At 37.1% G+C, this 24,977-nt stretch overlaps 1 protein-coding gene across 2 annotated transcripts in view; it reads right to left on the bottom strand.

Annotated features, from left to right (window-relative positions):
- The window catches only part of DARS1 (aspartyl-tRNA synthetase 1), a 67,376-nt gene that overhangs the window by 22,406 nt on the left and 19,993 nt on the right, over positions 1-24,977 (bottom strand). For both annotated transcript variants that reach the window (XM_019925508.3, XM_004316510.2), the window contains exons 5-9: positions 7,319-7,421; positions 3,756-3,836; positions 2,699-2,758; positions 1,072-1,183; positions 75-209 (exon numbers count right to left, since the gene is read on the bottom strand). In XM_019925508.3, the coding sequence (XP_019781067.1) occupies positions 75-209; positions 1,072-1,183; positions 2,699-2,758; positions 3,756-3,836; positions 7,319-7,421 (491 nt within the window). The remainder of the gene's footprint in view (positions 1-74; positions 210-1,071; positions 1,184-2,698; positions 2,759-3,755; positions 3,837-7,318; positions 7,422-24,977) is intronic.

Genomic DNA, 24,977 nt, shown 5'->3' with positions numbered 1-24,977 from the left:
AAATGTGTTTCTAAAACCATTACTATGGTACAATTAATGAATTTTGAGAAAACCGTAACTGCCAAAAACCTTACCTGGTCCAATACAGAAAACCTTCTCAAAATCAGCACAAATACACATTTGCTTGTACAGCTGTGGAGACTGAGCCAGGTATGCATTATTTTTAAAATATGACACAGTAAATACATTGGCTCCTCCTTCACTGGCAGCTGAAATGCAAACACGTTATAATTAACTGTAAGCTTATCAACGCAAACTTCCAGTAAAAAGTTTATACTTCTGATTCAAGTACTTCACTAAAACAAAACAAAACAAAAAAACTGGAAAATCAAGAATTGCAGAGAAACCATAATCTATATATGTCTTATACCTGATTCTAAACAGTTTATATTTAGGACAGACTTACTTCTTTGGCTATATCTCCATTTTACTTCTTTGGATATATATGCTCTCTTTCTGCATCAATTTCAAATCTATTAAAGCTAATCTGGAGTTGTAAAAAAATTTTTTTAAACAAAAAAAGATATGATATTCTTAATAATTTTCTAATTATCAATAATGCAATGTTCAATTTTTAATTTATAATTAAATTATAACATACTTTTTCTTGTTATTTAAGTAACTCTAAAAAGGTTAAATGATTAAGAATGATTAATATAAGTTTCTCATGTAAGAATGAGAATTAATGAGATTTTCCCATCTGTAGTATTTAGTAATTTTACAATGTAGTTTATACAAAAAACAACTGCAATACCAATTAGAAAGAAACCTACATAAGGGAAGTAGTTTCTGGTGTACCTTACATTAATAAAAATACTGCTTCATGTGTTATTGCCTCATTTTATAATCATTATCACATAATGACTCCTGAAATAAGGGGATTTAGTATTACTGGTGTTAGTGATGTGTGATTGCTGCTATATAGCATAGTCTTCAAAATAGTCTCATGGCGATAAATCAAGGGACACTTGGGAGTCTCAAATTAAAAAACCAAAACCAAAACCTAATATGAATCAACTTGGGGGAAAGCAATTTATTTTAAAAAACTAAGAGAAATATCTTAAAGCATACCTGAGATGATTTTAGGAGTTTGGATCTCCACAAAACCCTTGTTAATTAAAGTTTCTCGGAAAAGATGGCAGATGCCAGACTGGAAACGGAAGACTGCCTGACTAGTTGATGTCTATAAGACAATAAAAAAACCTAATTAAATCAATTTGACACATTAACTGAGATGGAGCATTTTCTAATCAGGTCACCTGCCTGGAAAGTTCAGAGAGAAAACAATTCACTATATGAGAGAAAAGTTAGGTTACATGACAATCAATATAAGGATATATCTTGGAATTTTTCGTATTATAGAAGGAGAATGTAAATTTTGCCCTTTATTTCCAACCTCTCCAACTCTTGACTTTGCTAAACTGAGAGTCTATTAAAAAAACTGGTTTGGAGTTAAATTAGATAGTAGTTTAGACATAATCTAAGGTGTGTAAAAGATTTCAAGCTACTTATGTATAGAAGGCTTCCCAAAATGTAAAGTCAAAGTAGGGGTTAAAAAGGTGAATGCTTACAAGGGCCAGACAAATAACAAATGGAATGAATGAATGGTACTTCCTGGGTGGTGCAGAGCACGGTAGAGAACAGAATACTCAATATAGAGTACTAGCTAATTTTGCTACATGGGTCCAGTATTGATGGGTTCACCTCCAACTTTTTGAGAAAAGCCATCTAGATTTAATGCGAAAACCCTTCGTTTTTCAATGATGACAATGAATTTAAATTTAAAAAAAAATGTGGGTCAAAGAAAAATACTCTTCAGGCCAAATTCTAGAGGCACAACCAATAACTTGTGTGAGCAAATAGCAAATACAGTAGGACGTCTAAGTACTGTGGCCAAAATTATGAAAAACCTGAGGTTTCTAGGCAGTACCAAAAGGACTTGATTATTGCTAGCCTTTTCTATATACTATAAATTAAAATGGAAAAGGTAAAAGCAGACAAAAAGCAAATAATCAGGTGAAACATTGAGCGTACAATAAGGGCAGAAAGGTTGGAAAGAACTCAATGTGACAAAGCATTTAAGTTTTAGGTAGATTATTTAAGTAAAGGAGATGATATGGTCAAACATTAAGAAAGAGAGATGATATTGGTTTTACTACAATGATGAAACCACTGAACTCTTTCACTTGTTACCAAACCAGAAAGGGAAACAGAAGACCTATGAGATTACTATATAAACCACCAGGGCCAACTACTTCTTTGTTATTATTATTAACTCTGTGCTCAGATCAAATTCAAAGAGTTGAGGCATTAACTACTAATCTCCACCTGGTCGTTCTAAAATGTACACATAACTTCTTTCACAATTTTGTAGTGGTATTAATGGTTATGTTTTCACTTGCTGACTACCTTGTTTGAAACAGGTACTACCTGGAAGCAAGACCATTTATTAGCTTCATGTTCCTTTGTCATTTTAACATGAAGCAAGTCAATATCTTGTGAACTATTACTCAACTCTCCTTGTTGCCTACAATTCTTTTTAGGGGAAGAGTCAGTCAGAAAGGTAAATTACTTCTTGTATTATCATATTACATACAGGCAAATGCCGATTTTTTCTATAAACCTGAGTCAGGTATGGTATCCTTGCCCACTTTGATGTCAGCACAATCATGTCACTAAATAAACAAATGAGGCATACCCTAAGATCAATGACTCTGTTGTCTAATCTTGTATCTTGGTTAACAGTAGCTCTTCCTTCCTAAAAAAAAGATGAAAAAACAGATTTTACTAATTTTTTTAAGGACACAAACAACACTTGCAGAAGCCGTGTTAATTTTTAAGTAAGAATAGGTGTGTTCACGTGTGTTCATGTTATACCCCCAAATCAAAGATCCAAGATACAAGAAGTAGAGCTAGAGAGAAGTTATTTTTAAAAGGAAGAGCTGGAAAGAAGAGAAATGAGAATGAATTGAGGTTAATGCTTTTTTTCCACCTCCTGCCCCCAAACCCCTTGACTCATTATTGGGATATCAGAATAATTAACAACCGGCACCTTCATTGATCCCTGGATTTTACCTGCTAGTTGAAGAGTGAAGGAACAGATAAAAGCTGACATAGTATGTTCAGGGCACCAGTGAAGGTACCCCATGCACTTTCAGGGAGTCTGTTAAGTCACACTTATTTTTCATAATAATACCTTTTCACTCTCATTTTTTCCTGACTATACTGAGAAATTTTCCAAAGGCTTCATGATGTGGCTATCACAACAGAATGAATGTAGAGGCAGATATGAAAATCTAATTGTTGTGTATTGAGCCAGATATTACCAACAATGTAGACATGTGACACAATGTCACTCTTGACACTAAATTATTTTTTGTTTTTGAAAATACTTTTCATAAAATGTTACTGCTGTTTTTATTATTTATATAGGAATACACAGACACATAATCTAATTATATTATTTTTAATAATGTCATAAATATTAAAAATTTTGTTTTAACGTCTAATACTGTAAATATTGATAGGTATACCTATAAAAACAAAAGCTTGTGGGGTCAATTATTTTTAAGAATGTAAAGGAATCCTGAGACCAAAAAGTTTGAGAATTGTTAATGTAAGAGTACGTTTAAATAAAAATGAAGCTCAAATCAATTCATAGGTACACTTCCTACAAAAGTAGCACATCAAGTTTTCAATGTTTTGCAAACTAAACATACAGAGGAAACACATTATTTCAAAAGTGTAATTTTCACCTCTTCTCCTTCCACCTCAGGACGAACGGCATCGTCCAGCTGCAGGGGCAGGCGGGGTTCAGCTGAACTGATCACATAAATCTGAAAGTGAGAGATTACCAAAAATATCAAAAAACACACAAAACCTGTTATCTTGTGTTTAAAAAAAATCTACAGTTGACTTAACATGAGAAACAATGTTTGCATACATCTTTAACTGAAACTACTTGCTGAAATCAAAGATGGTACGTGTTTTTTCACCTATAAAATGGGGATAATATTTCTGTGTACATCCCTGGGTTGCTGGAATAGTCAAATGAGATAACATAGGTACAAATACTTTGTAAACTCTAAGGTGCACACCAATGTCTTAAATAAGTAATAACTGGAGTCGAGGGCTCTGGCTTAAGGCCTCTCTTTGTCACATAAAAGCTGCTGTTAGGCAAATCACTTTACCTAGCGCTTCAACAGTCTTCTGTAAAATAAGGTCTGCGGTAAGAATCAAATGGAATAATGAATAAAAAAACACTTTGCTCGTTTGAAAGAGCCATTAACAAATAAGTTATTATAATTGTTAACAGCATCTGGCCATTTTTACCACTAGGACCAAAGTCAGCTCAATTCTGCTGTACCTCTCTTTCCTTTCCTCATTCGTTTTCTAAATATCCCTCAATGCTTTCTTTCATCAAGTATGTTATAGCTCATTTCCTGCTGCTCTCCTGGCTGGGAGCTGCTGTAGAAAGTGTTCCTTTATGGTGTTAAAATCCCTAACTCACACTAACTGAACGTTTTAGTGCTAAAAAGCAGTTAGGGGGCTTCCCTGGTGGCGCAGTGGTTGAGAGTCCGCCTGCCGATGCAGGGGACACGGGTTCGTGCCCCGGTTCGGGAGGATCCCACATGCCGCGAAGCGGCTGGGCCCGTGAGCCATGGCCGCTGAGCCTGCGCGTCCGGAGCCTGTGCTCCGCAACGGGAGAGGCCACAACAGTGAGAGGCCCGCGTACCGCAAAAAAAAAAAAAAAAAAAAATCAGTTAGGTCATAAAGAATGAGCTTGGGTTTTTTTTAGCCACTCTTAAAAAAACATGTTACCCTATTAGTTATTCCCAACTATGCCTGGAAAACCTGCTAAAGCACAAGAGGGAAAGAGACCTTATTTAGTTAATTCCAGAAAGGAAATTATATTCTTCCAGTTGGTAAATCACATTTAGCATTCAGCTCAGACACTTGAAGAAAAGGTGTCAGAAGGATACTCCAGTCCTCTTCATAGCATTAAAATAGAATTATTTGTCACCACCCCCTATACCTAAGTTGTCATGCTTCCCTTTGATGAGTTAACAGAAACTTGATCTCCAATGCAAAGCTGGAGAACTGGACAGCTACCTCTTTCATTTTTCTAACTACTGGAAATTCATCATCTCCTTCATTAGGTCGTGAGCGCTTTCATCCCCAGAACTTCACATAGTGCTTGGCACAAAGTATACACTCAGTAACTGCTGGCTGAATAAATGATAAAAGAGAGTCACTGCTTATTATAAAATTCTATTTAGTATATAATATTTTATGCTTTGTGAGATACTTTATAATTATTTTTATTCAGGCAAAATTTGTGGGTAAGCTCTTTAGGCTTTATATTTAACATTTATTAAGGTTGAACCAAACACTAGATAATTAGAATATTTTAAAAATACATTTACTTGGGCTTCCCTGGTGGCGCAGTGGTTGAGAATCTGCCTGCTAATGCAGGGGACACGGGTTCGAGCCCTGGTCTGGGAAGATCCCACATGCCGCGGAGCAACTAGGCCCGTGAGCCACAACTACTGAGCCTTTGCGTCTGGAGCCTGTGCTCCATAACAAGAGAGGCCGCGATAGTGAGAGGCCCGCGCACCGCGATGAAGAGTGGCCCCCGCTTGCCACAACTAGAGAAAGCCCTTGCACAGAAATGAAGACCCAACACAGCAAAAATAAATAAATTAATTAATAAACTCCTACCCCTAACATCTAAAAAAAAAAAAAACATTTACTTGCTCTACTCACTAAAATCTTATTTATTCAAGTGTTGAAAAACATGTTATTCGAAGATAGGGTTTGTTTTTTTGGTCAGCACACCTTTAGGTCAGTTTGCCTTTACTACGTTGCAGACTTCATGGTGGGGTTAGTTTGAAATAAGACTTACACAAAGAGAACAAAGTAATTTGGCAAGTTAGGTCGGTAAAAAATACAAGATTTTCTAAGTCTTGAAGAGTTCCAAGACAGTCAATTTCAATTAAGTACAACCTTACTCCCAAATTACTGTGTATGGATGAATCTGTCTTTCTGCATCTGTCTGTCTGTTCTATCCCATATATGTGTGCTCGCTCACACGTGTGCCTAAACACACACACACACACACACACACACACACACACACACACACACAGGGGTAAGGGTGGGAAAGGACTACTCTGTAAGAGAAATTCAATGATGAATATTGTAGATATAAACTAGACCTGGATCTGAGACTGCAGGTTCAAAATTGCAGGATTATTTCAACAGTATTAAATACATGTGAGTTCACTTATAAGATTTTAAAGGTCAATGATGGTGAGCATTTTTAGTTTCTATGTCTAAGAAAATGATGTGGGATAAATCTTGTATGAAAAAGTTGTTGCTGGAATGTAAGTCCAATATAGTATTGTCTCTTGACTTCTTTATACTATAAAATATTAGAAATACAATGATTATAAGGAAATATAATGATTAAGAGTTAGTATAACTAATCAACCTTCAGAAGTACATCATTAAAAGAAAGTTCACAGCAAAATAGGTTCATAATAGTGAATAAAGCTTTTTAGATGTGTTTTATACTTTTCCGTATGTGACTATGGTAGATGTACCATGTCAACAAGCCTGGGCAAGCCTGCTGGATGAGGAGAGGCCACGGGGAGATGTCCCAGAAATATCAGTGACCCCAGGCAATGTCATGTGGTGCAGATGAGCCATCCCAGATAGGCTGACCCTCATTCCCAAATTGCACAGAATCATGAGCAAATAAATGTTTTTGTTGTTTTAAGTCGTTAAAGTATTGAGGTGGTTTGTTATATAACAAAAGCTAACTGAGTCAGTAAGCAACTTATAAATCTCAATATTTTACATCAACTCTAATTATTAAGAACATATAGGGATTTCCCTGGTGGTACAGTGATTAAGAATCCTCCTGCCAATGCAGGGGACACGGGTTCGAGCCCTGATCCCAGAAGATCCCACATGCCGCGGAGCAACTAAGCCCGTGTGCCACAACTACTGAGCCTGCGCTCTAGAGCCCGCAAACCACAACTACTGAGCCCACGTGCCACAACTACTGAAGCCTGCACGCCTAGACTAGAGCCCGTGTTCCACAACAAGAGAAGCCCCCGCAATGAGAAGCCCGTGTACCACAACGAAGAATAGCCCCTGCTCACCGCAACTAGAGAAAGCCTGCGCACAGCAACAAAGACCCAAAGCAGCCAAAAATTAATTTAAAAAAAAGAACATATAGACTTGATGTGACTAGTGATAAGAACTAGTTCATCTATTTCTGTACACAATTTTATATTTTGAAAAAAATTACCTTTTGAACATGTAACTCTACATCTTGCTGCGTACAGCTTCCAATTTTCTGATTCACTTTTCTCACAACACCTTCCACATCTATGATGCTCTCTTTGTTAATGCTGTCGAAAGAAAAAAATGTCCAACTTTAATCATCTCATCAGAGGTGTCAGAATTCATTTGGTGTTGCAACAGTGAAGCTGAATATATTAAACTCTTCTTTAACATAGTAAGCCACCTGAGATAAAGCCAGTCTCTTTAACCTATTTACAATAAGCTACTATGTAGCACACCTTGTGAGATTTCTTGAGGAGATGATTTTCCAGATTCCATAATTTAGTTACCATGTATAAAATACTCTAGACATCAGAGGTAACAGGACCAGCACTGAACTGTGAAAAAGTCTTTCAATTATTTATTTTATTTTATTTTAATTTTAATATTTATTTATTTTATTTGGCTGCACCGGGTCTTAGTTGCAGCACGCAGGACCTTCGTTGCCATGTGTGGGATCTTAGTTGTGGCATGTAGACTCTTAGTGGCGGCATGCATGCGGGATCTAGTTCCCTGACCAGGGAACGAGCCCAGGCCCCCTGCATTGGGAGGTTGGAGTCTTAACTGCTGGACAACCAGGGAAGTCCTCAATTATTTATTAAAGAACATTTCCCTGCCTATAGTTGAAATTTACTAAGATCAGCATTTCCTATAAGGAGAAACACTGGCTTCAGTAAATGCAATTACTGGTATGTAATGGAATTAAATAATAAGAAGGTCAACTGAAAAGATTTCAAGGTAATAAGAGGACATTAGGGTGCTGCGATTAAATCCTCATTGCCTGTAGTTTCTGAGTACACACCGTCATTGGATTTGTGACAGATAGCCTATTGGATTGTGTAATTCTAGTTAAGAATATCTATATGAAACTTAATATATACTAAGAATAAAATAAATGCATCTCCTGACCAGTTTAATTCTATAACAAACTTGAATTTTGAACACCAGACACTCAAATTCTGAGATAATTTATTATTTGTGTCATAGTCCATTTGTGGGAAAGGATAAGATTTAACTTTCAGATCTTGGAGAGTGATGTCGGTATGATGGCAGCTCAATAGGCCAAAGGCAATTCCCCATGTAAAACTATTAATTAAAACTCGCAGGGGCTTCCCTGGTGGCACAGTGGTTAAGAATCCGCCTGCCAATGCAGGGGACACGGGTTGGAGCCCTGGTCTGGGAAGTCCCACATGCCACAGAGCAACTAAGCCCATGTGCCACAAATACTGAGCCTGCGTGCCACGACTAATGAAGCTCATGCGCCTAGAGCCTGGGCTCTGCAACAAGAGAAGCCACCGCAATGAGAAGCCCGCACACCACAACGAAGACCCAACGCAGCCATAAATAAACAAATAAATAAATAAATTTACTAAAAAAAAAAACCTCTCAGGTGGTAACTGGAGCTGTAGAAGTGAGTTGAAAAGAGAAGGAAGGAAGAAAAATGCCAAAGTGACAACTGGGAGAGAGTGGACTTCCTGCGGCAGCTGACGTAACAGAAAGGGCAAAAATGGATTAGGAAAATCTGTCCTGGACTCCCTGTTTACCTGCTGTCATAAGGCCCAGTTAACTTTTGTGTTATGGTCTCATGGCTCAAGTCCCTACTTAAAATCCTGCAAGATGGATGACCAGAATCTAAACAAAGCAAAGCAACAACAAGATATAACTTTCCTAAGAAAAAGTCTATTCATTCTGAAAAGGAACTGGGTCCTTAGTAGTTGTGGTGCGATTTGACAAGATTCCAGAAATCTAACAATACTTATTTTACACAGGAGAACACTACAATCCATTTCAACAAACCTTTGGGTTGGAAAAGGATCATAATGAAGATAATAGGTGAAAAATGGTAAACTAAGACAGAAAAATTTTCACTTTGCTACACTGCCTGGAGTTCTATAATGTCTGTTACCAACTACCTTAAAAAAAAAAATCAACAGTACACATACCTCTTGCACTCTCATAAATCTTCTGCAGTAAACCTGTCACCTAATATCTAGCTAAAAATCTTGTGTACTGAAGAAACTCAAAATTTATTATGGTAAAAGAGGTGGTTGGTGAACTAAAATAAGACTCCTCTGAGACATGAGGGGATCAAGAGGCTTCAGTTTATTGATAAAAGGGCCTTCTAATACTGGGAATCTGGGGTCGCTGAATCTTTCTTCAGTATGACTGCCACCTACCATTGCTTCAGTTTATTGATAAAAGGGCCTTCTAATACTGGGAATCTTTCTTCAGTATGCCTGCCACCTACCATTGCTTCATCTGTTTGCATGGGTAAGCTTAATACCTGAGTATATAATTCAGATCTTGTGAGAATTCTGCTACTTATCTCACATGTTTCTATGAGGAAGGTTTTCTCTTCCTTACTGATCAGTGTATTGCTTCATGGAGTAATCTGACCTGCCCCTACTAGAGCCCCACCCTGAGACAGTCCAGCTATGTCCCTGACTCACTTGGTTCTCTTATCTCACCCCCTTGGACTCGCTAGTAAGAGGCCTTCCATTATCAGGAAGTTTTCTTCAAGTCAACTTCATGTTAAACACATCTACTCTTAAGGATTGAGCACTAAGCGAGTGTCCTTCCAAAAAGAAGCTGGAATGTGGTCAAATACATTGCCCAAGGCTAGCTAACAGTCCAATCAAAGAAAACAAAATTTTCTTTTCTTCCTCTCTCAAAAGTAACCAGATGACGCCTTTTATCCAGAACCTGAAACTTGAAACTAAGACTACCTTTAGTTCATTAATTCAATATTATGTGCTAAAATACTTCATCAGCTAGACTAGAAAACTACCACTAGTTTAAACATTGTTTCCAGTACTAAACAACTGACAAAAGAACTTCTGAAAACCTGACATATTTCTAAGCTAGGGCCAAAGCTAAACTTCTGCTATCACAAATTGCTCTACTGCATAAATCAGAAAGAAGGTAGGCTTTAACTAGATATAGAAGATTCCTATAATTAATTTTTTTGCCCTTCCAATCTCAGTATTTTTCCATATTATTTCTAGCAGCTATATACTATTAATAGAATAGCAGACTTAGATCTGGGTAAAATCATTTAGTTCTAATATCTCTATCTCTATATCCTCATCTATATCTATCTATCCCTATTGATGTGAATGAATTCAGAGGAAAAAATGTTAAGACAAAATTAAAAAGAGTCAAATTTATGAAAAAGGGTCAGACTAGAACTTGTTAGTTAAAACTAGTAAAAGATTATGCGGTTTTTATGTGTATACGTGTGTGTATAATTAGATTCAATACAAGAGGTACTAGAATACTTGAATAAGCTAACTGCCAATAGAAGGATAAAATTCCACGTTGTAGAAAAAGTCTAACATGATTTTAACTGACACTGTGTGTTAAGATGGCTTAATACTATATTGTGTATAGACTACAGCTTGACTGCTGCCATAAAAAGATCCTATTAAAGTCTGTTTTACATTTTGAAACAAATATGTCACTATGTCTTGTTATGTATAACAGGCAACTAAAAGCCTTCGGTTTTTATAGACCATATGGCAGGAAAAAAAAAAAATCCATGGTGGAAGCTCCTGGGAGCTTCCTGGGAACTACTTTATAGTAGGAGAAATGGATGAAGTAAATTAAACATATCTTTTCAAGAGCTGAGTCAGCTATTTTTATTATTACCAACACCTCCCAAAACACACTGTCACAGCGTTTTTTTATACCTCTTTCATTTTCCAAACACCCTTTTACCCCCTGCATATAAGGAACCACTCTACAAATAAAATTAGTAGAGCTTTGATATAAAAAATGCCTTAATAAACACAAAAGATTTTATGTCATCTATTAGGAACTGTCAACCGTTCAATTTCATTTGTTTACTTTGAACGTAAACTGCCTTTAGGAAAAAAATGTAAAAGTCACCATTCTTTATATAAAGTATATTATAAAAATATTTTGAGTGGGCTATCAAGTTTGTGGGCTTTTTCAATTTTTAAACAAATGATATAATGTATGAATTACTGAAGCAATTATAAAACACACAACTTGGGGCTTCCCTGGTGGCGCAGTGGTTGAGAATATGCCTGCAAATGCAGGGAACATGGGTTCGAGCCCTGGTCTGGGAAGATCCCACATGCCACGGACCAACTAGGCCCGTGAGCCACAACTACTGAGCCTGCGCGTCTGGAGCCTGTGCTCCGTAACAAGAGAGGCCGCGACAGTGAGAGGCCCGCGCATGGCAATGAAGAGTGGCCCCCGCTCGCCGCAACTAGAGAAAGCCCTCGCACAGAAATGAAGACCCAACACAGCCCAAAATAAATAAAATAAATTTTAAAAAAACAACAAAAAACCCCACGCCACTTGGGGAAAAAAACAAACAGTACTCAGTTATCTGAAGGAATAAAATACCATCTTTCCAACATGAGTGCCATACGGTTTACTATTTAGGGCCTCCCTAATAACCACAGGGATACTTCTGTTATCTGTAGTTCTATCAATCTTGATTGTAAGTTTTCATGTCTATATTACATAAGAAGCGACAAACTAAACAAAAGTTTGTTGGAACTATTAGAAGTAGGCACAACTGTTATATTAAGTAACAGCTGACAGCTGAAGAATATATATTAAAAAACAAAGCAAAACAAACAAAAACATGAAAGTGGCAAACAACACATTATAATCTAGCACAGTAATAGACGTTCACAATAGTGGCCTTGTGCCATTAAGAAAAAGGAAGAATGTAAAAAAACAGGCTTCAAAGATTCTGTTAAAGTTGTCAAAATAGTTTCAGAACTTGAAGGAAGTAAGCTTCACAGTCTAAAATAATGCACTACTGTATACTGCCTTATTCTTTAATGTGGTATATCATCACATACACACTGCAAACCTACAGTGGGTATTATGCATTGTAAAGAGATTTAAAAAAAACAGATACACAAAATTTGACTATGAAACATTAGGGTTGATTTCTTATCAAATACAGCAGAATTTATCCATTTCTTATCAAATACAGCAGAATTTATCCAATACTGGCCTCTTCAAATTGACTACTCAAGGTAAGGACATAGGGGTTATAAACACATTTCAAAATCAGCACTGCCTAAAATAATCTTAAAACAACTTATCTGGAATTACTTCTTGGTTTTGTCACACAAATCAGTTTTTGGGGGGCAAATCTCACTTATACCTATTGTTTACTATCCTTCAGAAATGCTGAAGATCATGACAGAACTCTAGGTGGGAGAGAAGAAGAGACTTAAAAAAAAAAACCAAAAAACTAAATGAATGGCATTAGAGGTTCAAGGAAGTAACATGTTTCAAAAAGGAGAGAATACTTAAATATATAAACTATAGGGTTAATAGACAGACATTAACCTCATATATACACTTAATAATGACAGCTATAGATAGTTAATATATCAACTATAGGGTTGAGCAGCTATCCACAAACATTTTTTTTTTTTTTTTTTTTTTGCGGTACGCGGGCCTCTCACTGTTATGGCCTCTCCCGTTGCGGAGCACAGGCTCCGGACGCACAGGCTCAGTGGCCATGGCTCACGGGCCCAGCCGCTCCGTGGCATGTGGGATCTTCCCGGACCGGGGCACGAACCCATGTCCCCTGCATCGGCAGGCGGACTCTCAACCACTGCACCACCAGGGAAGCCATATAAACATTTTTGATAATTTGATTTACTTTACCAGTAAAAAAAAATGGGGAGTATGCACCTCAATATGTATATATTTTATTTTAAAATTATATACATGTAGATATTAGCTTTAGGCAAATATAAACTTGGGGAGAGATTCATAATTAGCAATAATGATCCATAATTAGCAATAGCAAATCCATACTTCATACAGTTTTCCTGATAATATCTATCTAGCTAGGGGAGTACTGAAATCTTGTCAGATCTGATTGGATTATCATTAAAACACCACCACCACCACCACTTCATAATATGGCTGATACAAAGATCCCACACTGTAAGTGTCAGTGTTAACATTTTCTTGTTGTGCGTATGTCTTAAGTTTTATCTTCATTCTATAGTCTCCTGATAGAAATCCTTTGTCCATTTTCTGAGGGTCAGTCTGTTATTTTAATAAATATAATCCCCCCAAACCAGTTAGCCAGGCACAGTAAACTTCAATTGGCTACAATATGCTGAAAGTGAACCAGAGAGTTGGGGTACCAGTGTTAGCTCCTTTGTGTTACTGGAATCCTGCAGTCTTCCTTCAGAGGCCTCACATGCTATAGGTGACATGTGACCTTCTGAGATGCAATCCAAGTGATAGGCCCAGTGTTTATCTATAAATTAACTATTAGAAAAACTCAAATTTTTGCTTACACTTTTAGATCAAAAAGAAAGGAAGGAAAGGAAAGAAACAAGTTTAATTATTTTCTTTCCTTCAGTGGGTAATCTTGAGCAAATCACACTTTGGAGAACACTGGGATAGGGCATAAGAATCACAATGACTGAGAAAAGGCCGTTGGTGCGGGTAGCTGATTTATAGGTGAAAAGGAATTTAACAGTATGGGACTCTAGTCAAAGCGGTCACCATCTTGCATACAAATGGTGGAGAAACAGATCTGGGAAAGAAGTACTTCATCTATTTTTTTGTCACTGGGTCCCAGTGGGAGGTTCTGACTCTGACAAGTCCTCTTGGAGAACAAAGAATAATCACCCCCAATTCACACTACCCCTCACCAGTGAGGGATGGAAAATGGCAAGGTTTGTTCTTATATTTTTAAGTTATTTTTTAAACAGTGTTTTCTAAACATTATTTCAAAAACTTATTTTTTATTGTAAAAGAATATACTTTTTTATTGTTAACAATTCCAATGTTAAATAACGTGTAAATTTAAAATTTTAAGTTCCCCATCATATACCCAACCCCCTCTTCCTATAATCACTGTTTACCATACTCCTCCACATTTTTTCTCATTTGCAAAAAATATGGAATGCATCATAAATTTTGTGTCATTCTTCTACATTAGTTTTGTTCATGTTCTCCGTATTTAAGGTTGAAGAAGCAGTTTTATTTTTACAGCTCAAACGAAATTGATCTTAATAGATACAAATACCTAAAGTATTATTATTCCCATGTCACTTTGGCAATTTCCTTTTATGTTCCAGTTCCTGTGTGAAGGTAGGTGCTACTAACAATTTATAGTTGAAAAAACTGAGACTCTGAAAGGTCAAGTAATTAGCCCAAGATCACACAGCTAGTAAGATCATGTACTGATTACTGCACTCGACAGTTCTGTTACAGACTCACAAATTAGCACCAAATTTTAAATACTCCAGAATGCAACATCAGCTCACTTTGAAATAATGCATTCTCATTTTTAGAAGCTCATGAGCTGCCAGATTCCTTTATAGCTTATGTGAAAGAAACTGAAAATAACAGGCCCTTCACAAATAGTTTTCAAAATGCCCAAGAATCATACTGCCTTCTCTGGTAACGCTGATGTATCTTGATGTTCTGTTGTTGCCAGCCTCAACATATATACATCAGAATCTTTGCATAAAAGAGAATAAAGTTATTACTTAAAGTTATATTTAGCTTAGAAGAATTAATCCCATAAACTAGGAACTTTTGACACCAGATTTTAGACCTACTTTTTTTTTTGCGGTACACGGGCCTCTCACTCTTGTGGCCTCTCCCGTTGCAGAGCACAGGCTCCGGACGCGCAGGCTCAGCGGCCATGGCTCACGGGCCCAGCCGCTCCGCGGCATGTGGGATCTTCCCGGACTGGGGCACGAACCCGTGTCCCCTGCATCGGCAGGCGGACTCTCAACCACTGTGCCACCAGAGAAGCCCCCAAGACCTACTTTTAAAGCACATATTTATCAAAGTTTTCAATACAAATGTTGAACTGGACAGGGCCAATATAGTTCTGTTTCTGATCCAATAGATAAGTACCTCATTCCAACAAAGAGGTATAAACTATCTAGGTACAGTTGTTCAAAGAGCTGCAATCCAGAACAATATAATAACCTCGCCTATGTTCACCAACTTATCCACATGATGCTCAAGGGGTACCCAAATGCCCACCACCCTCTGGGCCTCAATTGTGGATGATATATACATATACTTCCATCATAGGACCTGTAACATGCCTCTGCATGCAGTTGTTTATTTTTGTCCTGTCCCCAAATTAAGTTCCTTATGTGATATACAGAGTCACTGAATACCCGAGCCTAGCAGAGTGTCTAGACTGGAGCAGGTGCTAATAAAAGTTTTCTAAATCAATGAACCTTCTTCTGAGTATTATTTTGATATTTACAGTTCTAAAAATTAACGTATAAACTGAAAATTTAACCTACCAAGTAAGTAAAATAGTTATTTTCAGGTGAAAGATCTAGAAAGGAAAGAAAATAAACTTGTATGTAGCTAGGTGACTCATTAGAGAATGAGAAACATACTTGTGACTCACAAGGACCAATAAATAACCTAACCACAATGACTAATATGAAGAAAAAGAAAATAAAATACATACATATACAAATATTACAGCCTGAGTAAGCCTTTTATTCAGAATCCGAACATCGCTATGCTAGGGGTGGGAGATGTTACATAAGCACGAATAGCAAAATTCAGTTTTTAACACCTGCACTTCAAACGAACTGTAGCCTTTTACAACACTTTAATTTTAAACTTAAAAACCTGCGTTTACATTCACTATAGTGAATACAGTTTACATTCACTATAGTCCTTAATAGCAGTCAATACAAAAAGGCCTACAGGGCCACCTTTAAAAAAACTTGTCTTGGGCTTCCCTGGTGGCGCAGTGGTTGAGAGTCCACCTGCCGAGGCAGGGGACACGGGTTCGTGCCCGGGTCCGGGAAGATCCCACATGCCGTGGAGCGAGTAGGCCCGTGAGCCATGGATGCTGAGCTTGTGCGTCCGGAGCCTGTGCTCCATAATGGGAGAGGCCACAACAGTTAGAGGCCCGTGTACTGCAAAAAAAAAAAAACACTTGTCTTTTCAAGGCTCAACCATAACTAACACAAACTACTCTGCTCATTATTTTTAAATGGCACTAAATAAACAATAATTTTAAAAGGAAAAAAGGGATGACTTCTTGCCTCAGCTCAAACACCAGCTACTAAACATTAGAACATTAATGTCAACAAAAGATGGGGATCCACAAACACTGGCCTGGATAGGTATCCCATCTTCCTGCTTCCAGACAAATTTCATTTAAAGACCTCAAACCATTTCAGAGAATACAATTAAGAATCCGTTCTTAAAGATCTCTAGGGAATGAGATGTGCCAACCTTCCCATGTAACTCATTTAGTTGTTTCATTTCTGTATGCATTTAACCGTAAGAAAATTGATCTTTCCAACAAACTGATTAAAATAATGTGTTGAAGAGTCCTGTGGCACTTAAATCCAATTAGTGAGTCAACTTTTCGGATTAGTATTTTGATGAATTGGTTTTTCCTAGGAAAGATAATTTTGGGAAAACTGACCCCATATTAAGCTTTAATGTAGCTCTTAAGGAAAATACTAAAAAGCTAGAAACTGCTAGTGGTACAATCTAGTCAGTAAGGGAAAGATAAACACCTCAGATTTAATATCTAAAGTAAATGCTAAGATAGTTATCTATTTAAGATATTAAAAGTGACCTCATAGTTTGCCTCTTAAATGATTAGGAAACCCCAGCTGGAACTATCTGATTTGATATTTTTAATAGTGGAGTCCTTGCTTTTTTCCACCTGGTATATGGCCAGAGGGAATAGAGTTAAATGTAGGGCCTCATGGAATTAACATATAAATACCATTATTTCTCCCACTTTTTTGTGTAGGAGTTCACATGTTTTAAATGTCCAGCCTCTTTGGGTTGCCCTTCAAGACGGAAATACCTTGAGAATAAATAAACAGTCCTTAGGCACTCCCCTAGCACTAAAGATAATGACAAGCATTTAATATAAAAAAAGATCTAAGACAGTATGAAAATTAAATGAGGATTTAGAAATGGCCTTTTCCTCATGAACGTATTTCTAGCTATGCTGTTTCCTAAACCAAAGATTCTAGCAGAATGGTTAGTTGGCTTACTAACTAAACTGCTAGCCTCCCAAAGTGAATGTGTTACTAAATATTCATTTGAATTATCTCATGTTTCACTGATCCTCAAATTTCTAAAGTAAGCTAAAAACATCTATAAGTAAGAATTTTTGCTTTATTTAATAAGTAATAGAAGCCACTAGCATTTATATGTTGCTGTTCATATGCTGGTTTTTTTTTTGTTTTGTTTTTGCTGTACGTGGGCCTCTCACTGTTGTGGCCTCTCCCATTGCGGAGCACAGGCTCCAGACGCGCAGGCTCAGGGGCCATGGCTCACAGGCCCAGCTGCTCCGCGGCATGTGGGATCCTCCCGGACCGGGGCACGAACCCGTGTCCCCTGCAACGGCAGGCGGACTCTCAACCACTGCGCCACCAGGGAAGCCCCCATATGCTGCTTTTAATCATAATAGAAGGCTGATAATATATTAAGCAATGAAACTCACAGAATTTTCCAAATTTTTATTTTCTTATTATAATTATACTCAGAAACTAAGGGATAAAGAGGAATGAGATCCTGAAGAGTTCAGTGAAACAATGAAAAGAGGTGGCCTATAAACCTCTATTTTCATTACAAAAGTGGAATATATTCTACTGGTCCCAGCTGAGGAATAAAAATCAACTGTTCTGCCACAAATACACAATACACTCTTTAAGCTTGGTGTTAGATTATGGGATCAAGAGTATATGGGGCAGGGAGTTAGTAGGGCATTTGCAGGGCAAAAGAAACAAAGAGACAGAGAACAGTGGATAAGGATGCAGTGAGAGTAGTTGTAGGAATGGAACTGGTGTTGTGTGAGGTCAAAAGGGGACAGACAAAACTAGGAGAAAATGGGGAGGTTGATAAAAAAAATACAAGCCTTGATGAGGTCCAACAGAAGATTAGGAGGCATTAGAGGTAGAAAGGTGGAAATTATGGTTAGAGAGAATGGCTACTGGAGTTTAAAATGAAATTCTAAGGGGCAAAATCCAAGCTGTGGCCACAGGAGTGAGCTGTCAAAGTGAAGCAATGGTGAAGACAGGGGAGGAAAAGTAAGGAATTTTAAGGCCAACTTGTTCCATATAGTCACTTGAGAACATTTAGAATGAGAGGATGACTCGGAAGAGGAGGAGCAGAATCCTATCAGCCAGAAAAATAAAATGGTTTCAGTAAAACAACCTATTTCAATCTTTGGGCTTTTCATGAACTCAAAAGGTTGGAACTTCTCTCCAATTTACTCAAAATAGTAAGCAAGTTTAGGAGATACTACAGCTGTCTATCCAAATCCCTCTCCCCTTCTTCATTGCTAACAGAACCCCACCCCTGTTCAGTATCCACACTTTCCCTGGCCAAGTGCTCTAAGGGAAGCTGAGCCCATCCAGCTCCAGAGAGTGAATTGTGTTTAGTCCCAGCCCATCCTGGGAATTTACTCCAGATTGATGGTATCTTTTCCACAGAGTTTCTCGAACTAGAAACTCTGAAGTCATTTTCCACCTCTTTCTTTTCCTCACCTCCACACATAAGCAGTCAGCAAACAGATAAGACTCTTATATTTGGACCCACTCACTGCACAAGCATCATTATCTCTTTTAAGAGTATAGTTTTGCTTTAACACTTGTTTTGAAAATGTGAATTAATCCCAACACAATTGATATATTAGGTATCAATCTGAGCATAATGAGAATTTTGTGTTTGCCTATACCAGATTTCACCTGTGAGAAACACTAGGTCAATGCAGACAACTGTACTCAGGTGAACTTAGCCACACAGGAATACATAAAACACACACCCCTCAAACATCTACCTGCGTTACAAGCCACACCCATCCCCATCTGGTGGTCCAACTTTCCTTCCAATTTCAGACAGCCTTCCTTGTAGCACTTGATAATAATTTCCAAGCTGCAACTCTTCTGATACCCACTTCCACTCAGAAACAGTATGTCTTTGTAAAGATAGTGAGAGATTTATTGTATTCATGTATTTCTCCACCATTCAATATGTATAAAACTATTCTATGTTTTTAATAAAATTAGGTTCTTTTTATAAAACTATGTCACTGATGAAGGTTGTTTTTGTTTTTGGCTGCACAGTGTGGCACGTGGGATCTTAGTTCCCCGACCAGGGATCAAACCCATGTCACCTGAATTGGGAGTGCAGAGTCTTAACCACTGGACCGCCAGGTAAGTCCCTGAACTTTTTGACTGTTGTGCTATTTACCTATTTTCTGCACTAACCTTAAGGTTTTTATTTCATACTTTTGCATAGCACAGTATTTTTTTAGGAATGCATTTATTACAATAACAGAACTGACTGAATATTAGCACCTCTACAAAAAGTTAACCCAAAAGGGCACCCATACCTCAATGTCTAAGATCTCCTCCTTTGCTGACAACAGAGCAATTCTAGCAGACAGAAGTTTAGTTTGTACAAGTGTGTTACAAAGAACGTGATATGTTAAGGAACAGTATCAGTTATCCATACAGCCAAGCTCTTTCATTTCCTTCCTGAGTCCAGAATCTTGGTAAAGGATAAATTCCTATTTTAAATTCTGAGTGTGGTCTTATTTCCACATCACTTGCATACACCACACAGCTGCTTTGTTGAGTGACTTTGTGTTTTACTTCTCACAGCAAGAGCGATAAGAATATGTATAAGATGCACTGTGTGGCAGTGCTGATGATGATAAGGAAAAGGCAACAGATTAAGCAAAAGAAGATGTAAACTTGCCTAGTGAGCTTTAGGTTTCATATTTATAATTATAGCTATCAAATATTTTTATATTAAAATTATTCAAGAAAAATAACTGTCTTTGCAAACATGAAACTCTACTTTCTAACTACCTTCCCCCCACCCCACTGTTTTTATTGCATGCTTTTTAACAATGGGGTGATTCCTTAGGAAGGCAACTACTGCTTTATGCTAGAGGAGACAAGCTCATTAGCATTACTGATGGTTAGAAAAACATTTCATTCCTTCTTTGGAACTGTTTTTAGCATCAATTTATGACAACACAAAAATCTTTTTTTATTACTTTATTATCAGCTATACTTTTTAAAACCAAAATTATTATTTTTCACCAGTTTTCGTTCTCAAAAACTTGGGGACAGTATTTAAAAGTCATTATCACCCTCAAGAAAAAAAATAGCTATCTACTCCTTGAGGATATATACCAGAATAAACTGCACACTCTAGAAAAGATATTTTTGAGGCAAAAAGCAACAGGGTTTCCCTTTTCCAGTCACCAACGTATTTCAATGACATTAAGGTTGTATTCTAAGTGAGCTACATATAATGTGGAGGGCTTTGAACTAATATCCTTATGTAATCTTAGAGAGGCAGGATGACACAGAAGCATGAGCCTAGAGTCAAAGAGACCTTAGTATTTTAAGTATCAACGTTCTTATCTGTAAAAAATGAATAGACAAGAAAAAAAAAAAAAAGACAAAATGGTATCCACACCTCACAGTACTGCTATGAGGACCAAGGGGGAAAATGCAAGTATGGCACTCTGCAGCTCCATACTTAGTATACAGTAATAGTTAGCTATTATTGCTGCTACTGTTACAATCAAATCTGTTATTTCCCCTGTACATGAGATAGGGAAGCTACTGGTGACCACTGCACTGAACCTTTACTGGGGTGCACCCCATAAATATAAAAATTCATGGTAGATACTGGAAAGCTTGGCAAGATAAAGTAAGGGCAATCATCATACTAAATTTTAATTGTAGATTAAGTTTCTTAAATATTAAAAATAATTATTTCACATGCAATAAAAGTCCAAGTGTAGGTGTGTATGGGGGAGCTTTTTTCCATGGCCTTTCATTTAAAAAATATAAGGTCACTGAAGAGTACCCCATCATAATTTATATAATCTACTCAATATACACAAGATAATGATGGGAGGTTAGCAGCATACGCTTTGTATGAATAGTGTTTTTACCTTTTATTTTACATTGTTTTAGGCACCACAGTTTTAAGCCCCTCAAAGTGCTTTTTTATACTAGATTGTCACAATAAAGGCCTAAAATATGTAAGAAATCCTATTCTATATTGATATATGCTGACTGTTATTATTAATAGTACAGATAAACTTGAGAGTTGGTGAAAGCTAGGTGATGACCAAAATTATAATTTTAGGCAGTCAATAGCTCATATATTTCAAAATGATTTCCATTTGATTCTTATTTACCCCCTTCTCCTCTCCCCCTCAAAAATGAATAATGGTGAAAAAGACATATTCTAAGCTTTTCTTTCTCATATTTACATATTCTAATAGCAACAAAAACTATTAAAATTTAAACACAGAAACTTGAGTATTAAAAGTTTTCAGCAAAACTGGCAACAAATTTATTAGGTTTCTGGTTGTCAGAAATAATCTGTTGAATATTACTGTACTCAATGAGAAATGAGCTCCACAGATCTACATAGCTACCCATATTCAAATTAATAATTTTAAAATCCTGGGCAAGGTATAATAAAAGATTAGTTGAAAAGAGGACAGGCTATAAAGTTGCTACATACTAGTTTTTCAAGTAACGTACCAACATAAAATGCTTTGATGATATAAACTAACAATTCATTGAGGCAAAGAACTCAAAATGCCCAAACATGAGAAACCATATATTTGCCAGTTAAATCAAAACAGCACCCGTAAAACATCAATTGTGTAAATATTTTTTGAAATAATAAACCACCTTTTCACAATAAAAATCTGTATTCCAATTCCGAGACAGGCACAAACTTGGTTTATATGTCAAGTAACTTCTTTCAATTACAGTGAATTAGTGCCACACCTAATCTCAGGCTTTAATATTTCCCAGGCAAGTAGAAATAAAAATGTTCAAAGAAGGGTCTTAGCTGTAAAGAATGAAGAAAGACTAACATACAGTAAACAATTTATGAAGTCATGTGCCTAGTCAGTGAGGAGCTGAGTCTCTGGGCCACTCTTACATTCCATTGCCCATTGGCACGTTGTTGAAGTTAAAGGTTTAAATCATCCTAGTAGTTCTATGATGACTTATTTTGTGAACCCAGTTTTCTTCACCAAAACCCCAAGAATTTTAAGTTCAAAATAAGCTTGGTAAGAATTAAGCACAACTAAATATGGCATAGATCAGTGGCCTCTCTTGGCAATATCAGGGACCCTCAGTAAACACTTAAATTAGTTTTATCATGTTACTTAAATACCTACAAGTATAAAACTAGTAGAAATAAATGCCTTATGGTTATAGCCCTTAACTTGAAATCAAAGCGAATTTTTACAGTCTTTTTTTTTTTCCTGGGCCATGCTGCTCACCTTGTGGGATCTTAGTTCCCAGACCAGGGATAGAACCCGGGCTCACGGCAGTAAAAGTGTGGAGTCCTAACCTATGGACAGCCAGGGAACTCTCCTCAAAGCGAATTTTTAAAGAAAATTGAAACAAATATTAAAAACAACAAAATTCAAATCAACAATATTAATTTAAGGTTTGTTAAAACTAAATTGCTGACATTTGGTTTACTGTATAAAGCTGTAGCCTCATATCCAGTTCTAGATTTAATTTTCTGTATTTTTATTTTAATACTAGTAATATGAAGAATGCTTGCTCATAATTCCATAAAACATTAACTTTGAAGTTGACTCAGGATAATTTGGCCTCATAATTAACCAAAGTTCTGCAAAGAGCAACCAAGAATGACAATTTAAATAAAATATCAGCTGATAATTTTATAAAACTATCTTATTCCAGTGAAAGTTAATAATGTAGTATTGTTAATTGAAATTTGAATGAAATGGGTATCTAATCTGATAAATACTAGAACTGGAAATAGAAACATTTTTCCTTATATGGAAACTATTGTACTATTAGTTATATGCTGCCCCTATATAGATGAAAATAGGATTCAATAAATGTGCTTGAGCGGCACAGGCTTTTAAAGTTCATAATACTTCTTAACTACCAAGTACCACCTAGTAACCCAACTTGTCAGCATGTCACTATTCAAACTACAGTGAAATCCTCATTTGTACAGAACATGGATATCATCGGCTTCAGTTGGCATGAACACAATTTACACAGCAGTTCTCTGCTGTAAGTTAGCCTATAAAATGATATGGCATAGTATCCTTATGGAACTTTAAGATAATCACCAAAACGTACACTAAAATTTAAAAAAATATAGAAAACTTCCAATCTCCCAAGAACACATTTGTGGACCCCAGAGAAATGAAAAGAGAAACCAATCAGTGAGGATCATGAAGAACATGGGCTTAATAATAAGCTAAGTGACAAAGAATGAGGATTTAATGAGTAAAACTAAAGCCTTTAAAATAAGAAGTAAAATTAGAAAAGAGGTCATTGTAGACATGGAGAGATTGTCCAATCTGAAGCATGTATATTGAGAAATAGTGGGAAATAACAGGGGGAACCAGCAGGTAGAATTAATATTGAACATGGTTGGAAATAGGAAGCCATTAAAGATTTTAGATAAAAATAGCACTTAGAAAGAAACTTCTGGCAAGTATGGACTTTTTTTTTTTTTTTTTTTGCGGTACGCGGGCCTCTCACTGTTGTGGCCTCTCCCATTGCAGAGCACAGGCTCTGGACGCACAGGCTCAGCGGCCATGGCTCACGGGCCCAGCCGCTCCACGGCATGTGGGATCTTCCCAGACCGGGGTATGAACCCGTGTCCCGAACCTGTGTCCCCTGCATCAGCAGGTGGACTCTCAACCACTGCGCCACCAGGGAAGCCCAAGTATGGACTTTTTAAGAAAAGGATTTTGAAGGATGAAGAAAAAAACCAACACATCTTTTTCCTAAAAGTTCTGAAAGTTCTTTAGAATTTATACTACAATTTCACTTGATTTATTATTATTTATAAATAGAGCAGGTAATTTTCAAAGTAAAATTTTTCTGCTCTTGATTTTCTTCTTTAAAAATTGGTACTTTGAATATAAGATCATACTACTGCCTTTCTAACAGAAAGGACATGTGCTTTAGACTTGTTACCAAGGAAGATCAGGATTTCTGAACTACCTAGAAGTAGAGCAAAATCACATAAAGACAAGCTGACTGACATACCAGGAGCAACAAATCATGTTCCTAAGAAAATTATCTTATCAACCAGCCACAAAAATTAAAAACTCATCATTTTTCACCATAGGGAGTCATGAGAATTTTCCTTTTTCACAAGGTAGCAAAAACTATTATACATTTATTGTTAATAACTCAGGACAGATACCTTAACATATGAGTAGTGCCAAAAGTTAAATAATTGTAACTTAAGTTCTACATGTTAAACCTATTGTATAAAATTGGGTCCATTTTGGGGGCTTCCTTGGTGGCGCAGTGGTTCAGAGTCCGCCTGCCGATGCAGGGGACACGGGTTTGTGCCCCGGTCCGGGAGGATCCCACATGCCGCGGAGCAGCTGGGCCCGTGAGCCATGGCCGCTGAGCCTGCGCGTCCGGAGCCTGTGCTCTGCAACGGGAGAGGCCACAACAGTGAGAGGCCCGCGTACCCCCCCCCCACCCGCCACACACACACACTGGGTCCATTCGCCTGTATATAACCAGTCAAAGGCTTTATAATATGCAACAGCTCTATTATGAAACCATCTTTTCCCA

The sequence above is a fragment of the Tursiops truncatus genome, chromosome 7, assembly GCF_011762595.2.
Source record: "Tursiops truncatus isolate mTurTru1 chromosome 7, mTurTru1.mat.Y, whole genome shotgun sequence".
NCBI lineage: Eukaryota > Metazoa > Chordata > Mammalia > Artiodactyla > Delphinidae > Tursiops > Tursiops truncatus.
The sequence above is the reverse complement of the archived record's forward strand: the minus strand, read 5'-3'. Positions and strand labels throughout refer to the sequence as shown.